General features: G+C 36.9%; 1 protein-coding gene across 3 annotated transcripts; it reads right to left on the reverse strand.

Annotated features, from left to right (window-relative positions):
* Window positions 1-601: 601 nt before the first annotated feature.
* LOC145006054 (putative hexosyltransferase MUCI70) lies at window positions 602-4325 on the reverse strand. 3 transcript variants are annotated; one of them, XM_078965144.1, is made up of 9 exons: window positions 3700-4325; window positions 2974-3288; window positions 2498-2708; window positions 2296-2405; window positions 2012-2211; window positions 1817-1920; window positions 1545-1732; window positions 1258-1457; window positions 602-1015 (listed from the first exon to the last, which is right to left on the reverse strand). In XM_078965144.1, exons 1-9 carry the CDS (start codon window positions 3986-3988, stop codon window positions 770-772), a joined length of 1863 nt encoding a protein of 620 aa, XP_078821270.1. In that variant the 5' UTR covers window positions 3989-4325; the 3' UTR covers window positions 602-769. The 3 variants fall into 3 exon arrangements, with proteins under 3 accessions (XP_078821270.1, XP_078821272.1, XP_078821271.1); XM_078965146.1 differs by having other exon boundaries at window positions 3767-3870; XM_078965145.1 differs by having other exon boundaries at window positions 2974-3311; window positions 3700-3847.
* Between the last annotated feature and the right edge of the window lie 18544 nt (window positions 4326-22869).

The raw sequence follows: 22869 nt of genomic DNA on the forward strand, positions 1-22869 counted from the left end.
TCCTTACAATCTCCTCTATGTTTTTGTTGATTCATTAAACCCTAATTTCTGTTCCTCATCATATAATACTGCTGACAAGCAGAATCCAACTTAAAGTGAAGCTAATACAACATCCATATGGGGTTTAAACCATGTAACATCTTTCTTTTTATATTGCATCCTACTTCATATTAATAGTTATTTGTGTAATATACCATCATACTTCATATCTAACTTTTTTAATATTAAAAGTTTTTTTTTTATTTATTTTTTATTTTTTTTAATGCCTTCGAAAACCATGTAACATATATGTTTTTATAATTTATATCTGATAATTGAAAAGCATGTAACATCTTTGGTTTTGTAATCCAATTATCCAAATAATGTTTAAATAAATAAATAATGATTTTTTGTACTTTTAAATCATTTAATTTGGTGTTTGTTAGAAATTTTGGACTATTTTACCTCTAACTTAGTTTTTGTCCAAAGTTTAATGGTTATTGGATGCTATTTTACTAATTGTTGATTTTTTAAAGGACCTCGACACTCACAAGAGATTACTTAATGTTTATAGTTTGATATTAATTTTCTTTAAATAAACACGTATAATACACAAATCATATGTGTAATAAACAGAGTTTATTATAAATTTCCAAAATTGTATATACAACAAAAAATGGTAACCTGATAAATCTAAACAATGAAAAAGAAAAAAAAAAAAACATAAAAAAGTATGAGCCCAAAAATTAATATTCTAAACAGGGATCAAAAGAATGATATATCCTTTTGCTTACATGTAATTCCGACTTCGACTGGTGGCGTTTCTATTCCCCGGGTCAATTTTCCGGTGTCGCCTCGAACTTGATCTTTTCTCTTTACGGCGTTTTGTCGACGGTGTTTTTCTCGAATTACTTACAACGTTTTCCGTCGATCTTTTTTGTAGTTTATTATCAGTAATATTGAAAAGGACCGGTGCACCAGAAAGCCGTGGTGGTGGCGGCGGCGCCCAATGCTCCAAAACATCTCGATGGTATCCCTGCATCATGGGTCAACAAAACTGATTTCAAGATTCAATTTTTTATGGTTTTTTCAAGTTTTTGAAAGAAATTCATCGGCTACATTAAAATTAATAAGAAATTATTGAAAACGTAACATGTTAAATGCCGAATTTGAAACAAAATCCATATCAATGTCGCGTTTCAAAAACGAACTGGTTTGACCTGAGAAGTCAACGCTTTGATTCAAGAAACACAAAGCATATCATATATATATATATACCTGAACTACAAAGTTTCGCCTTTCGCAGTCCCAAAACATGTTAACGGTCCAATTAGTCTTGGACCGGATCTTGTCCCGAACCGTGGAAAAGCTAATTTGATCTCGAGAAGTAAACCGGTCAACTTCGTTGAACCAAAGACAAGTAAAAAGATTGGAAATCGGAATGTGTTCACGTATTACAACACATCCTTCTGGCACATCTGTCACAAAAAAAAAATTATTCCAATAATCAGTTTCAAAAATCTGATTTTTTAGACGCTAAACGATCATATATACAATCATCGTACCACTTCTAATAGGAAGCTTGGCGGAAGAATACGGCGTTAAGCCTTCCCGTTTATAAAAGTCAATCTGAAAGTCAATGGAAGCATTATCGTACTTCCCAGCCGCCTTATTAGCTTCAGCTTCTAGAAACACATCAAACCGTTTATAATGTCTAGATATAGCGAAACTAGCATTCTCCCTCCACAAAAACCTGAATTTACATAAGTCATGTTTCAAATTTGAACAAAACTTCTTTCTGTATTAAATTCTTCAGATAACAAATAAAAACACTCACCTTTCAAGGATTTGATAAGGGTCAACCATAAGCATAAGTTTCCCATCCAACCATATAGAGTACTTAGCATTTGGGAAAAGCCTATGTGATAGAAGTTTTGGAACCTGTCACAATTACAAACCTAACTTTATTAAAAAAAGTTTTTTTTGTTTTTTTTTAATAAAGGAAAAAGGTAAAAACATATCTGTTATTTACCTTCCCATTGCGCCTTGGGTCAGTGTAAGGGAGGTTGTAGATAACAACAACTCTCCACAATCCAATCTTTTTGCTATCATCCAAATGACCTGAATTCCTCAAAAACTTTTCTGTTTCTTCATCAACAAACATGAAAAAGCACACATTTTGTTTTGCAGTTTCACTTATATTCTTCGGTTGTTGAATCAAATCATAAGCCCCTGTATAAAATTCAAATAATCACCACACTATTCATGATTCAAGGAGTGTGTGTAAATGTGTACTGAAATGTTCTACAAGGATACCAAATATTGCAGATGAAACCACAATTCCATGACACGTGTCCATTAAAAGAAGATCTGAATCAGCAATATCATATCCTGACTTGCGTCCAGGCCTATCTCCTCTCACAAATCTTTATTATGTATTAATGGAAAATGATTAGTGATATGATAAAACTGAAACAAATAAAACAATTCGTAAGTCTTTAGAGAAAAAGAATCATACCCACAATGCACAGACATTGATTCTTTTACATCATAAGAGTCATGTCTTTGTTTTAAAGTAGGATACCCACCAAAATCTGAGCCTCCAAATTCACTTTTGGTAAAACTTTCATCATGAATGAAAGTTAAATTTTGAAGAACAGGTGAAAAAGATGGTGCTTTTGGCATATAAGAAATAGCTTCTTCTACTGGAAGGTAACACACTGGACAAGCTGAAACATAAAATGAAAGTAAAAAAACAAATGAAATGAAAGTAGGACGATATAATAGCGGGTTAAATGCAAGAAATAGTAATGTACTTTTATATATTTGTTTATTATAGCATCATAATTTTATTTCTAGAAAGTACAATGCTATAATTGGGTATATTTATTAAAGTACAATGATGTAATAGAAAGAAGTGAAAGTAGGATGCTATAATACATAAATATATGAAAGTAGATTGCTATTTCTTGCATTTAATAGTAGTGAACTTACGTCGAGGGCCAGTTCTTTTCTTGTCGGCTGGTGGAGGAGGTAATGTGAAGGTATTACAAGGATGTCGGGGAGGAAGGGCGTATCCGGTGAAATAAACAGGTGGTGGAGGAGGGAGGGCGGTGATAGGTGGTGGTGGAGGAGGAGGGTGGGTGGCGATGGGCGGTGGTGGAGGAGGGTGGTGGTTAACAAAGTTATCATCATGACTAACTGTAATCTTCATTTGATCATTTGCTAATGCAGAATTAAGCTCTTGACCACTATTTGATGAAGAATATTGAGAAAATCTTACAGTTGAATTGTTCTGGTTAAATTCACCTTCAAAATGGCCCAAAGAGGAACTAATAATTCATTAAAACATTAACAGAGTTATCAACTTTATATAAAATGAAAAGATTTTCAGAATGTATAACTTGAGTCGCAATCATATAAAATGGTTTAAATATAAAAAAGAGTAGATAATGATAGCTTCAAAATTACTAAAAGGTGTAGATATTGATAGGAAGAAGTGAAGAACAATGGAGAGGGTTTTGATTTTTGTATTCAACTTCTGTTAATGATTTTAAGTTTTAACCCTAAACAATGGAGACAGCAACTTGACTGATGAACAATTGCTAATGAACACTAGGAAATGAAGTTGGAATCAGATCAAATAAGAGGTATAAGAACACCAATCAAATTGAACATATTGTTATTATGTATGGATTTCGGGGGAAATGAAAAGCAGACCTTTGGCAATATAAAGTATCCATAACATAGCTGCGAAGGAAGCAAGAGACAAGAGCAGCATTCCAACCTTCTTTCGAGGAGCGAATTTAAAGATCCAAAGGAACGCATTATCCTTCTCTTTATTAACAAACATCTTCGAAGCTTTCTTAGAGGGTGGAATTGGTTGATTCATTTGTTGCTGTAATACCAATCCTCCGTTTTGTGAACTCCCGTAACTTGAAGGTCGTACCACCAACGAACCTAAACACTCAACACTCGATGATCGTGCATCCAATGACGGACTCGTCATTGATTTCTTCCCCCAATACCTCAAATTTCCCAAATGGATTCAATCCGTGGGAGAAACCCCAGAACAAGATGATAACTTCATTGTGAAATTTCGTGATTCAATGCATTGAAATGGAAACAAACATGACCTCATTGAATTTGTTGTGCAGATCTAGAGATTTCGGGTTTTGTGGATACAATTTAGATTTGCAATTGTGGGTATTCGTATGGAAATGCGAAATGGGTTCATTGTCGGATTAAAGAAGGAGAAGTAACAGTGAGTATGGTGGTGGAGGAATGGAGAAGAAGGGGGAGAATGGGCAGAGGTTCATTAGAGCATTTCTTTAAGTTTGTTCTGTTATTTGATGATGCATTCATGTCAACTTCTTTAAATTAAATTATAAATTAAATGTGTTCTAATTTACATCAATTCATATTTTCTTTATCTTAAAAAATAACATCTTTTTATTTTTCTCATTTTATGGATTATATGTTGGAAAACCTTATCTCTTGTAAGTTTTACGGTTTTGCTTAATGTTTTTTTTGACGAAATTTGCATTTTATTTGTTAAATCATGCATGCTAGTTGGTTTTGGCAACAATGTTTTTGATCACATGGTTAAGCTGTTAACAAAAAAATGGTAAATCAAACAATATAAGTGACATGCGTCAACTCATCTCAATATCCATATGAAAATTCAAGCACGGAACATTAAGAATATTTTGAGTAGATTTACATCACAAAGTCAAGTGACAAATATATGTCTGTTAGGATGCATTTAAGATCTAAAAAACTAATTAAATCGACTAACTCGATATTTATTCAAAATCGACTTCATCGTACAAATACTTTTCCATGGATGTCTTCTTCATCTGAATGGCTTATTCATCCTCACAATCAAACTACAAAATTCATGATATGGAAATAAAAATGGAGAATGTATTAGATGTGAACGTGGTGAGTAACTTGAAATCTTTAATCATTGGTTTCAACGACTAGGAAAAACCCATGATAAGATTTAAGGGATGTCTTAATTTTCATGCGAGTCATTATCTAATTATTTAAATTAAGATAAATTCGTTGTAAAATTATCTTGGTGTATTTGCATGATCCAGATAAAAAGTATGGTTTTTCATGGGGGCTGGCTATCATTGTAAACTGAAGACACCTAAAGAAGATAAAAATAATTCAAAAGTAATTCGAATGACAAAGAACAAGATGATGGCTTTATAAATAGCTATACTACTTTTGCTGTTAGAAGTTATGTTAATGCTCCGATGTATTAATTATGTAACGACTTGATTTTTTTCAATTAAATATTCTAGAAAGTTATTAAAATTATCTATTAAAATGTAGAATTCTATTAACTCAAAACAATTTACATCCCAAGTTAATATCGTATTAACTATTAACAATAAAATCATAATGTAAAACAGTAAGGATATACTAAAAATAAAACTACGTTTAGTCCAAATTCTTGCATTGAGTGGCAGATCTAGAAAAAAAGAAATATAGGGTATGCAAAAATCAACTAAAAAAAATTGCTGCCATTATAATATAATTGATAATATTCAATGAAAACTAATTGATTAATTACATTTTCGTTTAACGAAGTTGATAAGTCAACCTAGCTTTGTGTCGTGTTCAACGGATTTAAGATTTATAGCCAAAATTGCAAATAATGAAGCAATACACTATGTTTATTTATTTTTGTTTATAATTTTAGTTAACGAAATATATATATTTATTTGCTAATATTGTATATTGTTAAAAATTATATATGTAACAGGTTATTAATGTATATATAAAAGACAACTTATAAAGTTAAAAAGGGCTTTTAATAATAATTTTTTTTTAATCCAAGGGTAGGGTAACGTTATGATAAAGGCTTAGGTGTATCAGGAACCATATTCCCTATACAAAGCGAACAATTTGCTCTAAGTTTGTAGAGCACGAATCAGTAATTTCTATTTTAAAAACACTTCTTTTAGTATTATTTTTCATCAAGATCTAACAAAGTAAGATGAGAAATAGACATACCATATACTATACGAAGTGTGTATTTTTGTAGGGAAGAAGTACACAACCCCACAAAGATGAAGGGATAAGATGATATGCAGATCCGACAGAGAGCAAGAGACTTAGAAGGCCTGGTTTCATCATACTACGCTGCATGACGGAGAGGAACTTTCGGGGAGCCGGACCATTGGAGTAGTCGGTGATTTATGAACGTCGAATGATGTTCGCTCAAAGTTTTTTCAGGATTGAGTTTTTTAAGGGTTGTTTTTTTAGGATTAAGTTTCATTTCTTTTATAAATTCTCAATTTTTTTGAAGATTTTTTAATATTTTAAGATAAAGAAGGTTGTAAAGTATCTTCATATTTTTCTCACGAGTCCTCATCCCTGTTTTTCACGGCATGCAAATATTTTGACGAGTGTATGCAACCTATTGATTACCATATCTAATTTTTTTGAAACATAAAAAATTAGTACTTCTTGTAAAAGTTCAAGGGTATGCAATTGCATATCCTTATTATATATTTATACCGTAGATCCGTCCCTGCTTGTGCTTTGTCCTAACTTCTCACGTACAACGACTAACACATGAAACTGCAAAACATGAAAAATATCTACATACATTTGTGGTTGTATTCTATATGTTTTCATGTTATCATATTCTAACATTATTTTCCGTTTTTACTCATACTTTGTAAATCCAATCTCTTTTTTCTCATAGTTAACTAAACTATTCTTTCTCTTCACATGCTCTCGTTTTTTTGAACAACTAAAAGACTTTATAAACAACTACAGAAGCTAGAAAATCAAATACAATTAGATGTGCATCAAAGGGTTTTGTAACCACAATGACCAATGAATCAAAATTTTCTTATTTCTAAAGGAAAACCACTCAAACAAATTGAGAACAATCGAATCCATAATAAGACTTTTAAAAATATTCAAAGCTTGGAACACTACGTTATTTCTATACCACCACAACATCCATAAAGTGGAAAGAATGATAACCTCAAATATATTTCTTTTCTTACTAGATAACGGAACCGTGTCAACCCAAAATCTTGCCTTCTCGTCTCATACTATTTCTTAGCATATTCGTAGGCTCGTTTCACACTCTACTCATACTATTATCATCATCTCTTATTATTTCATTTTGCGTCCTTCTCATGCTCTATTCTTCTCTATCTTTACTTCTCTCATGCTCTTTTTACTTCATATCTTTTCTTGTCCCTGTAAGGGTGCAAAGTTCTCCTTGGATGTGGCTTAACCTCCGTGTAAATGGTATAACGGATCCCATAGAGGTAATGTCGCAAAATCTTGAGGGCGAAAACCACTGCTCCCAACTCTAAATCATGCGTTAGATAGTTCGTCTCATGAGGCTTCAACTGCCTTGAAGCGTAAGCTATCACGCGACCCCGCTGCATCAATACCGTGCCTATGCATGTGATCGACGCGTCGCAGTAAACCACGAAGTCATCGACTCCCTTCGGCAAAGTCAAAATCAGTGTACCCGGTAGCCTCACAGAATCGGGTTACGCGGCGCGTACTAAAACTGTATGCGAAGTGTACCCGGTAGCCTCACAGAATCGGGGAACGTGACCCCCTACGCTGCGCGTACTGGGATTACGCCCCGCGTAAGTCCTAATCTCATACTCCTTTCGATTTTGGGTCTTAAACGGTTAAGACACACGTTCAACTTCCATATCTGACTATTCTAAAGCCACTTAATCCATAAAGTTAGTGACTTTAAGCCTTTACATGGCTGTAGAAGTCACCAACACTCAAATCATTCCATTTCCAACCTTTAGGATCCCATAACTCAAGCATGGTCAACTTTTAATGACCAAGACTGGATTTTTATGACATAGAAACCCAAAATAAGCTAACATGGGATAGATCTTGGGTCCTAGGAGCTTATCAACACATAAAGTTATCAACTTAGGGGACAAAACCCTAAAACATCCCCATACAAAACTTAAATAGAAAAGAAGGAAAGCTTGAAGCTTTTTACCTCCAAATGAAGCTTTTCCCACTACTAATATTAGATCCAAAAGCTTGAGCTCTAACTCCTTCTCTTCCAAAGCTTTCTCTTCACCTCAAATGTCCAAGAATACACCAGCAAGCTCTCCAAGGCACTCTCTTGCTACAAGAACGTGATTTAGGGTTTGGGAGGTTAAGTCTCTAGGAATGGTGGCCAGAAAAGAAGCCATAATGGTCTTTAAATAGGTGGCTTACAAAGGATTAGGATTTCATTTCTGGGCCAGGTATGCCCCGCGTACACATTGGTATGCCCCGCGTACCAGGAAAACCTCCGCGATCAAGCACGCGCACAAGTACTGTCACACCCCCAAACCGGAACGACGGAAATGTTCGGGGGTGGCTGACGTCATGCGTAGTATCACAACAATTGTATCATAGCAAGCATAGTAAACACAACCAGACATTGAATGCATATATGAAAAAGGTTTACATTGTTTAATACATAGTTTTGTTCATATCAAAAGTAAAATAGTAAAGACGCGACTCTAATGCTCCGACTTCTCCGAACTCCTGGAAGTACATGTCTACTAATTCCCTAAGAATACAAGCAGTTTTGAAGAATATCAACATAAAGCTGGTGAGTTCATAAGCATTTAGTTTTGGTGGAAAAGTGTTCTTTGAATACTTTTGAAAAGTGTTCCTCAAGAAATCCTATATTTTCTTATGAAAAGCGTGTTTAAAAACCCATTCATTCCATGAATCTTAGGTTCGTATAGAACGTGTACAATCTAATGTGTCGTGGAATGAATATGAATATCCATTGGTTGTAAAACAATCCGTTTTGAATAGCCGGTTTATCCCGAGAAAATCCTATATTTTCCCCGAAGGTTGAAGGTTGATTATCCGTTTTAAACTGAGGTTTGCAAGTATCTACCATACTCATGTATATAAAAGCAGTTTTCTTTTAAAAACACTGGTTACACCCACAGAGGTATATTAGCCTTATTACATAAATAAAACTAAACAAAAGAAAACCGAGATGAACTAAGTTCTGAAGGTATTATTAGTAATACCCTCCGGTAATCTATCAGTTATTACTTTGAGGTTAGTTCATTTGATTCATTATTACAAAAGTAAATATCTGTTATCTAGGTTTTAAGTTTCAGGACCATAACTGACTGGATTAGCCCGCAACGGCCTGTATCCTTAATGACTTTGTCACCCGCAGACCTGCGGGTCCAACTGTAGCTAGGAGTGAGGTGCGGGATTGTCAGTCCCGTATAGATCTATACACAACAATCATGCTCTCCCTACAAGAGACTCTAGTCATGAGTACTAGTCCTCCACTCTGTTTCTTGTGGTGAGTGTTACCAAGGACGTGTCTCAAACATAGCCTAACAAATTTACAAGTAATAATACCGAAAATCATGTTTATTATTTGCATGAATCCTTTATAAAATAATACATTTTACTATATGATTCACAAGTTCATTGTTCTAGTTTTGAAAACTGTTTCTACGTGTTGATTTCTTTATAGGTTGGTAAAACTGTTTTCCGTGTTAAAAGCATACTGAAAATATAATTATCTTAAACAAAATAATATATTTTGAGCACAAGTTTCCTTGTACATTTGCTTGTATCCCCCCTGAAAACATGAAAAACTCTGAACAACATAGGGGTATGAACTCACCGTTTGACGGATGATTTGAGCGGATGATCGGTTACGAGTGTTGAGTGTCAATTGAGGTTTCGCACTCACGTGGATCCTAGTAACATATAATAGCACATATATGTATTAGATTTAGATATTCCATGACAAAGCATGACGGGAAACCACCCTAAAGACTTGGAAATGCTTTTCGGGACCTTTTGTGATCAAACAAAGGTGGTGTATGGTCATTAGGGTGTGTGTGCGGCCAGGGTGTGTGTGCGGTTGCACTCAGGAGTGTGCGACCATACAAAGGGTGTGTGTGGCCAGGGTGTGTGTGCGGTTGCACTCTGGAGTGTGCGACCGTACAGAGGGTGTGTGCAGCCGTACTCTCTTCGTTTATACTTAAAATGTCGATTTTCAAATGTTTCAAGGCTAAAACCAAGTCCAACTAAGAGATAGAGGGCCAAAACTCTCACTTTGGAGGATTTTTGAGGTGTGTACGGCCACCTTATGAAGGTGTGCGGCCGTGCACCTTCAAGTGATGAAGAACATGAAGAACATGAAGAGTTTCAGGCTTAGATTTAGGTGTTTTACCTGTATAACAAGCTAAATGATGGAATTCTTCACGTTTTTTAGGCCCTTAGAGTGTTCTTGGATGAAGTTTTTAGAGAGAGAAAGTAGAGAGAGAAAGTAGAGTGCAACCAAATGAAAGGAATGAGTGAAGGGGTCACCCTATATAAATAGGGAGGAGTGTGCGGATGGAGGATGGGTGTGCGGCCACACACTCGTGTGTGCGGCCATATACTCAGGTGTGAGGCCACACACTCATGTGTGTGGCCATACACTCGGGTGTGCGCCCACACACTCATGTGTGTGGCCTTACACTCGGGTGTGCATCCAGACACTCATGTGTGCGACCTTACACTCGAGTGTGCGTCCACACACTCATGTGTGCGGTCATACACTCGGGTGTGCGTCCATATACTCATGTGTGCCGCCATACACTCGGGTGTGCGACCATACACTTAGGTGTGCGGCCACACACTCATGTGTGCAGCCATACAGTCAGGTGTGCAGCCACACACTCCTTTTGATGGAGTGTTTGGCCTATTTGCAACCCTAAATCTTAAACCAACCCATCTCTAATTCAAACTTTGGTTTGTACAAGGCTTTAGATCATCCAAACAGGCTCAAAACAATGCTAAAAGATAGTTGAAACATGTTTATCATTGATAGAATTGGCTAAGTTTACAAGATAAAAGTTTCGGGTTGTCACATCATCCCCCCTTTAGAGGGAATTTCATCCCAAAATTCAAGAATAAAGTTGTAACTTGATATTGTCGAGGGGAATCGCAAGTGTCTCATCAGACATACACTTATTTAGGTTTGACATGCGAAAGACAGGATGTTTGTTGCTAAGTTCTTTAGGTAACTTGAGTTTGTATGCTACAGGACCGATCCTAGCTAGGATCTTAGACGATCCAACGTATCTTGGATTTAACTTTCTACGCTTTCCGAAGCGTATAAGGTCTTTACAGGGTGAGACCTTTAAAAGGACACGGTCACCAACTTGGAATTTCAAGGGCTTTTGTCTCTCATCGGTGTAGCCTTTTCATACGATCCTTTCTGACGTCTCTCGGATGATGACTTGCAAGAGTGCTATTGTGGACTTGACTCTTGTCTAGCTGTGTGTTGCCCACCTCAGCCCAACGCAAATGGGGTCTATACTTATGGTTGTAGAGGGCTTCGAACAGCGCAACCTTGCTACTGGAAAGGTCGCCATTATTGTAAGAAAGTTCAATTAAGGGCATATGTGTGTCCCACGATGCATCTTCAATTGTCCGGATGGTTCCCTTACTTTGTCTTTCTCTTTGTGGACGATACTCTTCGTATGAATACTTTCGGGTTTTGAAGATAGATGAATTTTTCGAAGTTCACATCTAGTTTGTCGTCACGACGACTAGAGTTTCGCGATCGAACGATTTAAGACAAAAGGGTTTGATATAACATAGACTCAGTCGAACTAGACATGATGATGTCGTAGAATCGCGTGTTAAGTTAGTCCGGGAGGATCGTTTTGTTAGAACATTGATGTTCCTAGATGAACGTCTCTGGTGTTTTTTGTGTTTCATTTGAGCTTGGTGGGTACTCCTAATGCAAGGGTCCTGATGTTTTTGAAACTATGAACTCTTGATGGAATGGTTCTCACTAGATTTTCCTATGATTTCTGGGCGTATACAAGTCATGAATAAATACAACTGACTCTAATGTAACACTAGGCTACCATAATTTACCCATTAGGGCATCAACTTTTAAAAGTATGCCGTGTTTAAATTTGGACAAGGAAATAATCACGATTATGAGCAATTATAGGGGTTTTCGAAAACGTACCGAAACATAGCAGGGTTCTTTGATGCTTCCTCATTCTTTGAGGTTAGACCCCTCTTGTTTCCCCATTGTTCTTCTCTGTTTGGCAGTCTCTTTTGAAATGTCCTAAACTTCCACAGAGGTAACGGGTTGGACTTGTCCCAACATTGGTAATCGGAGTGATGAACTTAACTAGGGATCTGCAACCACGAGAGGTGTGCCCCTTCTTGTTACATCTGGTGCAATGCAACACTCAGCAGACCCCATGATGATGGTAGTTGCCTTTGCTGCAGTGCAGGAGATTTCCACAGTAGGGTATGGTTGGTGTGGGAACAGCAGGGACGAATGGGGTACCGACTGTCCCAAATCGCTGCCTCTTAGTAGGTCTTTAGGTTGAAAAACTTCCTTTGAACTTTCGTTTTAGAAGGTTAGGTGTGTCCTTTCTAGTAGGCACTTGTTGTTGAGATTGGTTAACACCAAGATTCGGATTACCGCTAACACTTCCACCCACATTTGTGTTGTTAGCATTAAGAACAGCTAGGATGGCTGCTACAGCTATTGTGACAGTAGCTTGGAATGTAGTTAAGTCCATCTGGAGGATTGGTGTCTTACTGGTGGGTTGGTTACATTTCTTCGGAGGCAAGATCTGCTACATGTCAAGAAAAGAAGATTGTGAGTGACAATGGTTGCCTCAGGATGTACCCTAAATGTTTATCTATGCACTGGGATTTCCCGTTTTGCTTATTTGACTCTCATTGATTCGACCCACATCCCCATGATATGGTCTTAGCAAGGATAGAAAAGATTTGAGCACACAAAGTTCACATAAAATAAGTTTACGAACTCCTGGTTGCTCAACTCATCGGGCTGGCTGAGTAATTCTCATATTTTCGTTGGCTCTTAACGATATGGAGATTTGGCTATAAGGGTAGTTCCGAGGATCAAGTCGATATAGGATTCAACTTGGCACTCAGAAAAAATCCCTGGAATGTATTTAGGGAAGACATCGGGAAAGTTGCAGACTTTGAAGATGCTCTCGAGGTCCTTAACTTCTTGTGTCTCATTGTCAACATGAGCCAGGAATGCATAGCATTCCTTCCGTAGATGCCCCTAGGCTTGATGCAGGAAATGATACGAAGGTTCAAAAAAATCTTATCACTGAGACCAGTGAGGATTTTGTTGAAGGGAAGATCGAGACGAATCACTTTCTCGAAGCAAAGGATATCAGCATGATTTGAGGCTTAACCATTTCGTGTCGATTAGGATATAGAAGCTGATACGGAATTGATAGGGAACAAGAATAATCATCTAAGTACATATCATGATTCACATTTTGAGGACAAAACAGTGATGGGACCTTGATAAAGTTGCTTACTTTTCATGCTATCGATCTAAGGTACACTTTTGACAATGAAAATTTTTAACTGAAATATGATAGTTGCCACCATTTTCGATATCAAGATTACACAAAGTTTGAAAATTTTTACCTAGGAGTAGGTCTACCACATACCAACAGAGGATCAATTTGACAACATAAAGAACTAGCAAATCGGTACTTGCAAGGCAAGAATGTCTAAAGATAAAGGAGCTACTTGGAACATATATAGGAAAACTACTCTTTAGACCAAAAGGAAGGACAAGTAGAATATTTCCTACTGGCGACGGGCACTTCTAGGGCGGAACCTTAGGTTAGTCAATTGGCGCTCCATTTCAAGCAGGCGACTCTCATATACTGATTGGCGTGCTCGGAGTTTTACAACCTCAGCTCGAGTTGCAGTTAGCTCTCATTGCTGGGCTTCGTTGTCTCTCAAAATCCTCCCATAAGCAACCTCGATACTGCGAATACGGTTGTGTTGGCATCCAAGTCTACCTCATTGAATGGCCACCACGTTCATTTCGACATTGCGGGCCACTCTGTGGACTATGATTGGAAGGGCTCTATCTGCGGAGCCTCCTCCATCCACATTGTAGAAGCGGCGATCCCCATTATACGGTTGGGGTTGGCCTTGTTCGTGACTCCACTTATACAAGCTTCCGACCCACATGGGCGTTGGGCCTTCGAGTACAAGCTGAGGATTGGGATTTGGTATTGGGGCCACTGGGAGTAAGTTCTCGACTTCTGGTTCTGAGTCCGTATCTTCAGGAAATGGTTCGGCAATGCCATCGTCAAAAGGGATTTCATGGTTTCCTTCTGGATCTGGTTCGATCCATCCATCATCTCCTTGGTTAGGAAAGTACGGGTCGACAGGAAGATGGAATCCAACCATGCTATCTACGCGAGGCGAGGGTAAAGGAATAGTTAATAGGCATCGAATCTATAATACTTCTAATGTATTATAGTTTCATAATTGATTCTTGAGGGATGGATTCCTGGGTAAGTTTCCGGTTCGATCGTTATAGCATCCTAAAATACTCCTATAATATTTTGACCCTTATGTTTGAATCTAGAACTTCTCTGATACCTAGGTAAGTTTTAGACTTGCTGCGACACCACAGTCACTCCCAAGCACATGTTGGTTATGTCTCGAATGAATATAGTTGATCAGGCTATATTGACCCTAGACACGATTACATAACTGCCCACGTTTAACCGCAATGTCCAACATCCAAATACTTTTGTTTTGTTCTACTTACGACACAGATTCTGATACTTGGGTATGCTTATATACTTTTATAAAAATACTTGTATTTTTGAAAGTATACTTTTAGTTTAGAGAACTTAGGCCCCTTAATATTTATAGGTGTATACCATGTAAGGTTCGGTATACTTAGTTCACTATAAACAATGGCTCTGATACCAATCTGTCACACCCCCAAACTGGAACAACGGACATGTTCAGGGGTGGCTGACGTCATGCGTTGTATCACAAAAATTGTAACATAGCAAGCATAGTAAACACAACCAGACATTGAATACATATATGAAAAAGGTTTAAATTGTTTAATACATAGTTTTGTTCATATCAAAAGTAAAATAGTAAAGACGCGACTCTAATGCTACGACTTCTCTGAACTCCTAGAAGTACCTGTCTACTAATTCCCTGAGATACAAGCATTTTTGAAGAATATCAGCATAAAGCTGGTGAGTTCATAAGCATTTAGTTTTGGTGGAAAAGTTTTCTTTGAATCCTTTTGAAAGTGTTCCTAAAAAAACCCTATATTTTCTTATGGAAAGCGTGTTTGGAAACCCATTCATTCAATGAATTTCAGGTTCGTACAGAACATGTATAATCTAATGTGTCGTGGAATGAATATGAATATCCATTGGTTGTAAAACAATCCATTTTGAATAGCCAGTTTATCCAGGGAAAATCCTATATTTTCCATGAAGGTTGAAGGTTGATTATTAGTTTAAAACTGAGGTTTGCAAGTATCTACCATACTCGTGTATATAAAAATAGTTTTCTTTTAAAAACCCCGGTTACACCTAGAGAGGTATATTAGCCTTATTACATAAATAAAACTAAACAAAAGAAAACTGAGATGAACTAAGTCCTGAAGGTATTATTAGTAATACCCTCCAGTAATCTATCGGTTATTACTTTGAGGTTAGTTCATTTGATTCATTATTACAAAAGTAAATCTCTATTATCTAGGTTTTGAGTTTCAGGACCATAACTGAGTGGATTAGCCCGCAACGGCCTGTATCCTTAATGACTTTGTCACCCGAAGACCTGCCGATCCGATTGTAGCTAGGAGTGAGGTGCGGGATTGCCAGTCCCGTATAGATCTATACACAACAATCACGCTCTCCCTACAAGAGACTCTAGTCATGAGTGCTAGTCCTCCACTCTGTTTCTTGTGGTGAGTGTAACCAAGGACGTGTCACAAACATAGCCTAACAAATTTACAAGTAATAATACCGAAAATCATGTTTATGATTTGCATGAATCCTTTATAAAATAATACATTTTACTATATGATTCACAAGTTCATTGTTCTAGTTTTGAAAACTATTTCTACGTGTTGATTTCTTAATCGGTTGGTAAAACTGTTTTCCGTGTTAAAAGCATACTGAAAATATAATTATCTTAAACAAAATAATATATTTTGAGCACAAGTTTCCTTGTACGTTTGCTTGTATTCCCCCCTGAAAACATGAAAAACTCAGAAAAATGTAGGGGTATGAACTCATCGTTTGACGGATGATTCGAGCGGATTATCGGTTACGAGTGTTGAGTGTCAATTGAGGTTTCGCACTCACATGGATCCTAGTAACATATAATAGCACATATATGTATTAGATTTAGGTATTACATGACAAAACCTGACGGGAAACCACCCTAAAGACTTGGAAATGCTTTTCGGGACCTTATGTGATCAAACAAAGGAGGTGTATGGTCAGTAGGGTGTGTGTGCGGCCAGGGTGTGTGTGCGGTTGCACTCAGGAGTGTGCGACTATACAAAGGGTGTGTGCGGCCGTACACAGAAGTGTGTGGCCGTACACTCTTCGTTTATGCTCCAAACGTCGATTTTCAAGTGTTTCAAGGCTCAAACCTAGTCCAACTAAGAGATAGAGGGCCAAAACTCTCACTTTGGAGGGTTTTTGAGGTGTGTATGGCTACCTTATGAAGGTGTGCGGACGTACACCTTCAAGTGATGAAGAACACGAAGAACATGAAGAGTTTCAGGCATAGATTTAAGTGTTTTACCTGTATAACAAGCTAAATGATGGAATTCTTCACGTTTTTTAGACCCTTAGAGTGTTCTTGGATGAAGTTTCTAGAAAGAGAAAGTAGAGAGAGAAAGTAAAGTGCAGCCAAATGAAAGGAATGAGTGAAGGGGTCACCCTATATAAATAGGGATGAGTGTGCGGTTGGAGGATGGGTGTGCGGCCACACACTCGTGTGTGCGGACATACACTCGGGTGCATGGCCACACATTCATGTGTGCGGCCATACATCTTAGGTGTGCTGCCACACACTCAGGTGTGCAGCCATACACTCGGGTGTACGGCCATACACTCACGTGTGCAGCCATACACTCGGGTGTGTAGCCACACACTTATGTGTGTAGCCATACACTCGGGTGTGCGGCCACACACTCATGTGTGTAGCCACACTCTCCTTTTGATGGAGTGTTTGGCCTATTTGCAACCCTAAATCTTAAACCAACCCATCCCTAATGCATACTTTGGTTTGTACATGGCTTTAGATCATCCAAACAGGCTCAAAATAATGCTAAAAGATAGCTGAAATGAGTTTATCATTGATAGAATTGGCTAAGTGTACAAGATAAAAGTTTTGGTTTGTCACAAGTACACTGAGCGTACACCCCAGTACGCCCCGCGTACCCGTCTTCCATTCTTTTCCTTGACTTGGACCATAATAGACAACCACCCAAAGATTAGGGTTCATAAAGCATACCTGATTTTTGGGATGTTACATAGATCAGATAAATGGTAGGTATGTCTGGGTCATCGACCATAGCTGATGATAACATTTGACTATTCTAGGCGAGCTAGTCAACTACATTGCTAGTGTGGATTTATAACCCACATACATAGACAATGTATATTTCAATAGCTCTAAACATTGGCTTCCTTTATATGACTTACACTGGCCGTGGACTACCCTAGCTGTATAGTCAACCAGATACTCAAACGGTTTATCAGATAGGGTGATTCCTCCAGATAATCGTTGACATAGGATTCGTGAGAATTAATGGGGTTGGGTAGAATGTCTTAAGGAATTTTAGGGAAGATATTATATATCTATATTATCTTTCACTGATTGTTTTGTAGGAATGATACTATGATTTATTATAATCAAATTATTATGGGCTTGAAACCCTTATACATCATACCAGGTTTTCCAAAACAAACCTACTCATTTTATGTGCATTACAAGTAGTGTATGTAAGGCTGTTGAAGCTTAGTTAAGATGCCGAGTGAAACAAGAGATGAGCCTGTTTTAGAGTTCAGGACCTTTTATATATTTACGTTGTAATGTATGTTTCGATATGAACGATGACATCCTCATAATCTAAAATAATGAAATAACTTTTGTTATCTCAATATGTTTTATATAATTGGGAATTTCTACATCTCAAACATTAAAGTGTAAATAAAAAGTTTTAATCGGTTATGAAAAATGCGGGATGTCTTATACATGGTGCGGCGGGATAACGCCTAATCATAAATGATTATATTGTGGATATGTATAATCAAATATGATTATACATTTTTATACATATATGTCTAATCATAAATGATTACACATATATGTCTGTTTACAAAGCGATTAATCATATATGATTATGGTGGTTAGTGGTAAAGGAGGTGGTAATGGTAGAGGTGGCGGTGGTAAAGGTGACGGAGGTGGCAGGGGTTGTGTTGGTAGTGGCAGATGAAAAAGGAACGAGTGGCAATGCATAATCATTTACGGTTATAACTCTCTCGCTGTGTCGGCATACTGAAACGCTAGAGCAGCAAATAAGAAATATACGACTGAGGTTGAATCTAAAGATCTCTATTTTTTAGAAAACATATATAGAATTATAAGTTATATACTAAACTGACACCTTATGTCACACCTTACAAATGTCACGACTCGGCATGGCTTGTAAATTCTAAAGACGGATGAACTCAGCTAATGGAATCACCAACCTTAAACACGGCTGAAATAACACTATATATACCTAGACCTAATTACAAAGTCCCAACCCAAAAATCCAACCAAAAGCATCATTAAGCCCACCGAAATCACATGGTGATTTCGGTCCAAACACCACCGAAATCATGGTGTTTCGGTCCTAGACCAAGAACTCTAAAAACTATCAAAAGTAAAGTATAAACCACAAATCATGTCCTAAAAACCTCCCCTTGGTTTATATCTTTCTTTTCTTTTCAATCTTCTCTTTGATTTTGACTTCCAGCTTTTGTCTTCGATTTCTTTACGAATTCAAGATGAACATATGAATTTCTACATGAATGGATTTATCTTGAACAGTTGGTCTTCCTTTAAAATTTGAGTTTGAACACACATTGGGTATAGAGGCTTCTTGTATAGGTTCTTGAAAATCAGCACTTCTAGCTTTGAAAAACTTCAGTGATAATTACAAAGAGACCGATTCTTCTGGATCACTTCAGAAAGTTTATAGATAGCAACAAATTGATTGAGGAGGATTCAATATAATTCAACATACAACTTCAAATACAACTTCACCTTGCTTTTGGGGTTGAAAGGTTGCATGTGGAAAACTAATCTTCACTTCTTGTTCCTTCAAATGAAAATTCTTTGTCGATCACTGATGTGTCTTGAAAAGTAACCATGACTAAAAAGTCCTTGTGGATCATAAAGTCATAATGATCCTTCTCACCACAGTTGTTTAAGGACCCAACCTTGTCTCAGATGGAGACTACTTACAGTATCTTTGTGAACACGGAGGAACACATTGCGATTTGTTGAGTATCGGAGAGCTACTCATGGCTATTTTTTATGTCATCCCCTGCATATCCTCGATCAAAGATCTCAATATAGTTAACAAGTTAACTTGGCCCTTCACGAGACGTTCAATGTTTTCTGAATCTCAGTTGATTGTACGATTCTAGTGCTAGTGAGAGTTAATTAGGAATAACTCACAAAACCATTATGTGACAAAAATATCCGAGGATATATTTCCATAGTTTAGCATGACACGAGGTCAAGGCCCTTTGGCGAGACATTCAACGATTATCGTGCCTTGCGAGGTGCATCACCCTAGTGCAAATAATCGTTAATTCCTTACCTGTGGAGAATGTAACCGAGAATACATTTGAGTCTTTGCAGTTTTTCATAACAAAAAGAATGTCAAGACCCTGGGCGAGATGTTTAGTGATATCTATTTCCCGGTTGGGTGAATCGCTCTGGTGCCATGACAGTTCTTAGGTAAAGATAATTGACAAGACCAATTTTTACAATCTGTATAGTTTCAAACTTTCAATTCCTTAAATACGAGAGTTCTTAAAAAGATATTGCCTAAGTAACAGTTTGTACAGTTTCGTGCCTTCAATTCCGTGAATACGGCAATTCTTAGAGAGAAACTGCCTAACTGACAAATTGTACGGTTTCATGCCTTTAATTCCTTGTAAAAGTAGTGTGAAGTGTAATTTTGTCAATTCCTTTCAAGATTTCTTTTTGCATAGAAAATTCCGACACAGTCTCCTTGAGTCTCTTTTTGGATTTTTTTTTGAAAAGGAAAGAAAAATAGAAATTTACATATTTTTGGATTCTTGAATTTTATGATTTTTTTTGTTTTAATTCTCCCCCTAAATTTGTGCATAGAGGAAAAAATATGAACAAATTTAACGAAAACAAAAACAAAATAAAAAAAGTACAAAACAAAAAAAAAAACTTTTAATCTTCAAAACGAATCATTTTAAGAAAACTCACAAGCATATCAAAACGAGCTTTTCCAAAATGTTTTGTAACCAAATCGGCCACATTATTATCAGTGTGGATTTGTTCTAAATGGATAAGTTTACGCTCAAAACAATCTCGTATAAAATGAACTTTAATATCTATGTGCTTGGTTTTAGAATGCTAAACTGGATTTAAACAATTTGAATAGCAGCATCATTATCACAGAAGATAGGAGTTTCAAGAAAAATCAAACCATAATCCTGCAGTTGATATTGCATCCAGATGACCTGAGAACAGCAAGCAGATGCAGCAACGTATTTAGCCTCAGCTGTGATTCATTTCCGGAACAAAGTTAACATATTAAAAATTCATCACGCTGTTAAATACGGTTCCCATTTGTGTGATTTTTTCTTTCCTCCTTTTCCCATAAAGGAAACATGCTCTCCATTAGAATTATGAATGTCATGCAGATGAGAGATGTCTCCTATCATGTTCCTGGAACAACCACTATCAACATACCAAGATCTGATGATATTCCTCCATAGCTTCTTCGACACAGAGTGCAGGATTAGTTGGTTTTGGGAACCCAGTCCATTTTGAAATTGGGTTTACCATTACTATCTACACAATATACTCTTTCCCATGACATATCCTATTTATCAGATAAGGAACATAAAGAAGTTACATGAATTTTGGACGATTTTGAAATGTGACCTTTGGGACTTATTGGTAATTAGGTTTGAGTACTTTAATGTTGAACCTAATAGGTGCTTCAACACTTGATTTTGAAATGGAACTACCTTTTGATTTAGACTTGAATTGCAAGTGTAAGCTAGAGGATAATCCTTGAGATGAATCAACCTCACCAAATTCGGTTTGGCTGAAACATCCCTCGAATTAGGCTTCTTGTCCAACTTGCCTCTTTTGTCCTTGGGAGTCTGATTCTAGGTCTTTTTAGCATTCCGATCACCATTGCATGAACGTGACCTCAAATTATTTCTTTTGGAAGATCTCCCCCTTGGCACGTTCGACTAACATTGTTCATAGTAGGGAACATATGAACGATGTGGGCAGTTTCTAGCAATGTGACCAGGAGTCCCACAGTTAAAACAAGTTTGTTTTTTTTCAAATAAATAAGATTGTGACTTGTTCCTTGTCCAAATGAAGTTTCTTTCAAAGAACTTCCACAAGCATAAGCATATGCACATTTATTTGACTGTTTAACAAATTTTCGTGGCTTGAATTTTTCAACAGTGAGATTATTATCATCATAAGTTTTTGAAGCATTTTTATCAGAACTAGAATTATTTTTGTTCTGCTCGAACCCATCTTGCACTGTTACTTTATCTGCACATGAAGTAGAAACATTAGTGTCGTTCACTTCAATATTCTCAGTTGGGACGAACTGTTCAATCTTGATTGAGGCAGTTACATGGGGTTGGACACATTGAGCATGTCTTTCTACTTCTGTGGTCTCAGAGGAAAAAACATAATTATCATTAAAAGGAGGTTGAACACTATGATACCCTAGGCCATTTTTCTTGTTATCTTTCCATTTCAATTGTTTTTCTGTCATAAATTCAACTATCTCACTTGACACATCAAATTTCTTAAAGCTAAATTCAACATCCTTAAATTTAGCTTTTAACACATCAAGTTCGGCAGTTAATTTAACAATTTCTTCTTTAGCATAACGATGATGAACACATTTGGTGCTTTATTCCTCCCTAATCCTAATTAAATCTTTATTTTGAGCATCTAGTTTTTCTTTAAGAGCCTTATTGAGTTTCTTAATTTCATAATATTCATTTTTAAGATAAAAAATCTCTCTAACTAATAACTCATTTTGCTCACAATATTTGTTAAATTTATTCTATGCAGAACTGAGAGCATGAGGTTTCACTAACCTCCTTAACATTGATGTAAGAACTTATTATTTACCAACAAAAAGAATCTGATTGTGTAATTTGATTTTGACCGAAAACTAAAAAAAATAAATGTCCTTTGACAGTAAACACCAATAGTCAACACCTTGTTGACTGAGAACCTTGTAGGTCACCTTTTTGTCCAAAAAAAATTGACCGAGAACGAGGTTTCTTGACCGAGAACCTCACCCGGAATCTCAACAACGAGAAGTTGAACCAAGGATGCGGAGCCAATATGCAGATTGAATACGTTGACCGAAGACCCGAGAAGCGAAGCTGACCTAGCCGAGAACAATGAGTCGTCGCCGAGAACTACGAGGCTGGGACCGAGAGCTCCGAAGTTGAGTTTGAGGAGCTGGCTAAGAGAATGTGAATTCAAAACCTAACCGAAATCGATCAGTCTGCCGCGGAAGACTCCAAAACCTAACCAAGAATTTTAAGTTTTGATCGTGTTTCCATATCCAGTGAATCTCAAATTTTGGTAATTTACCAAAAACCATCTCTAACACAATATCCTCCAAAATTAGTGAAGAACAACAACATGAAGACAACAACAATTATTTTCGTCAAAAGGAACCTAGAAATACCAAAAACATCAAGAAAAGTTCCAAGAAACATTTAA

Source organism: Lactuca saligna, chromosome 7 (assembly GCF_052625555.1).
Source record: "Lactuca saligna cultivar CGN05327 chromosome 7, ASM5262555v1, whole genome shotgun sequence".
NCBI lineage: Eukaryota > Viridiplantae > Streptophyta > Magnoliopsida > Asterales > Asteraceae > Lactuca > Lactuca saligna.

Coding starts and splice junctions, on each gene's coding strand:
- LOC145006054 (XM_078965144.1), bottom strand. CDS start 3,988: ATGACGAGTCCGTCATTGGATGCACGATCATCGAGTGTTGAGTGTTTA. Junction 2,406..2,497: donor TCAATGTCTGTGCATTGTGG/GTATGATTCTTT, acceptor TACATAATAAAG/ATTTGTGAGAGGAGATAGGC. Junction 1,016..1,257: donor GGCGAAACTTTGTAGTTCAG/GTATATATATAT, acceptor CCCATGATGCAG/GGATACCATCGAGATGTTTT.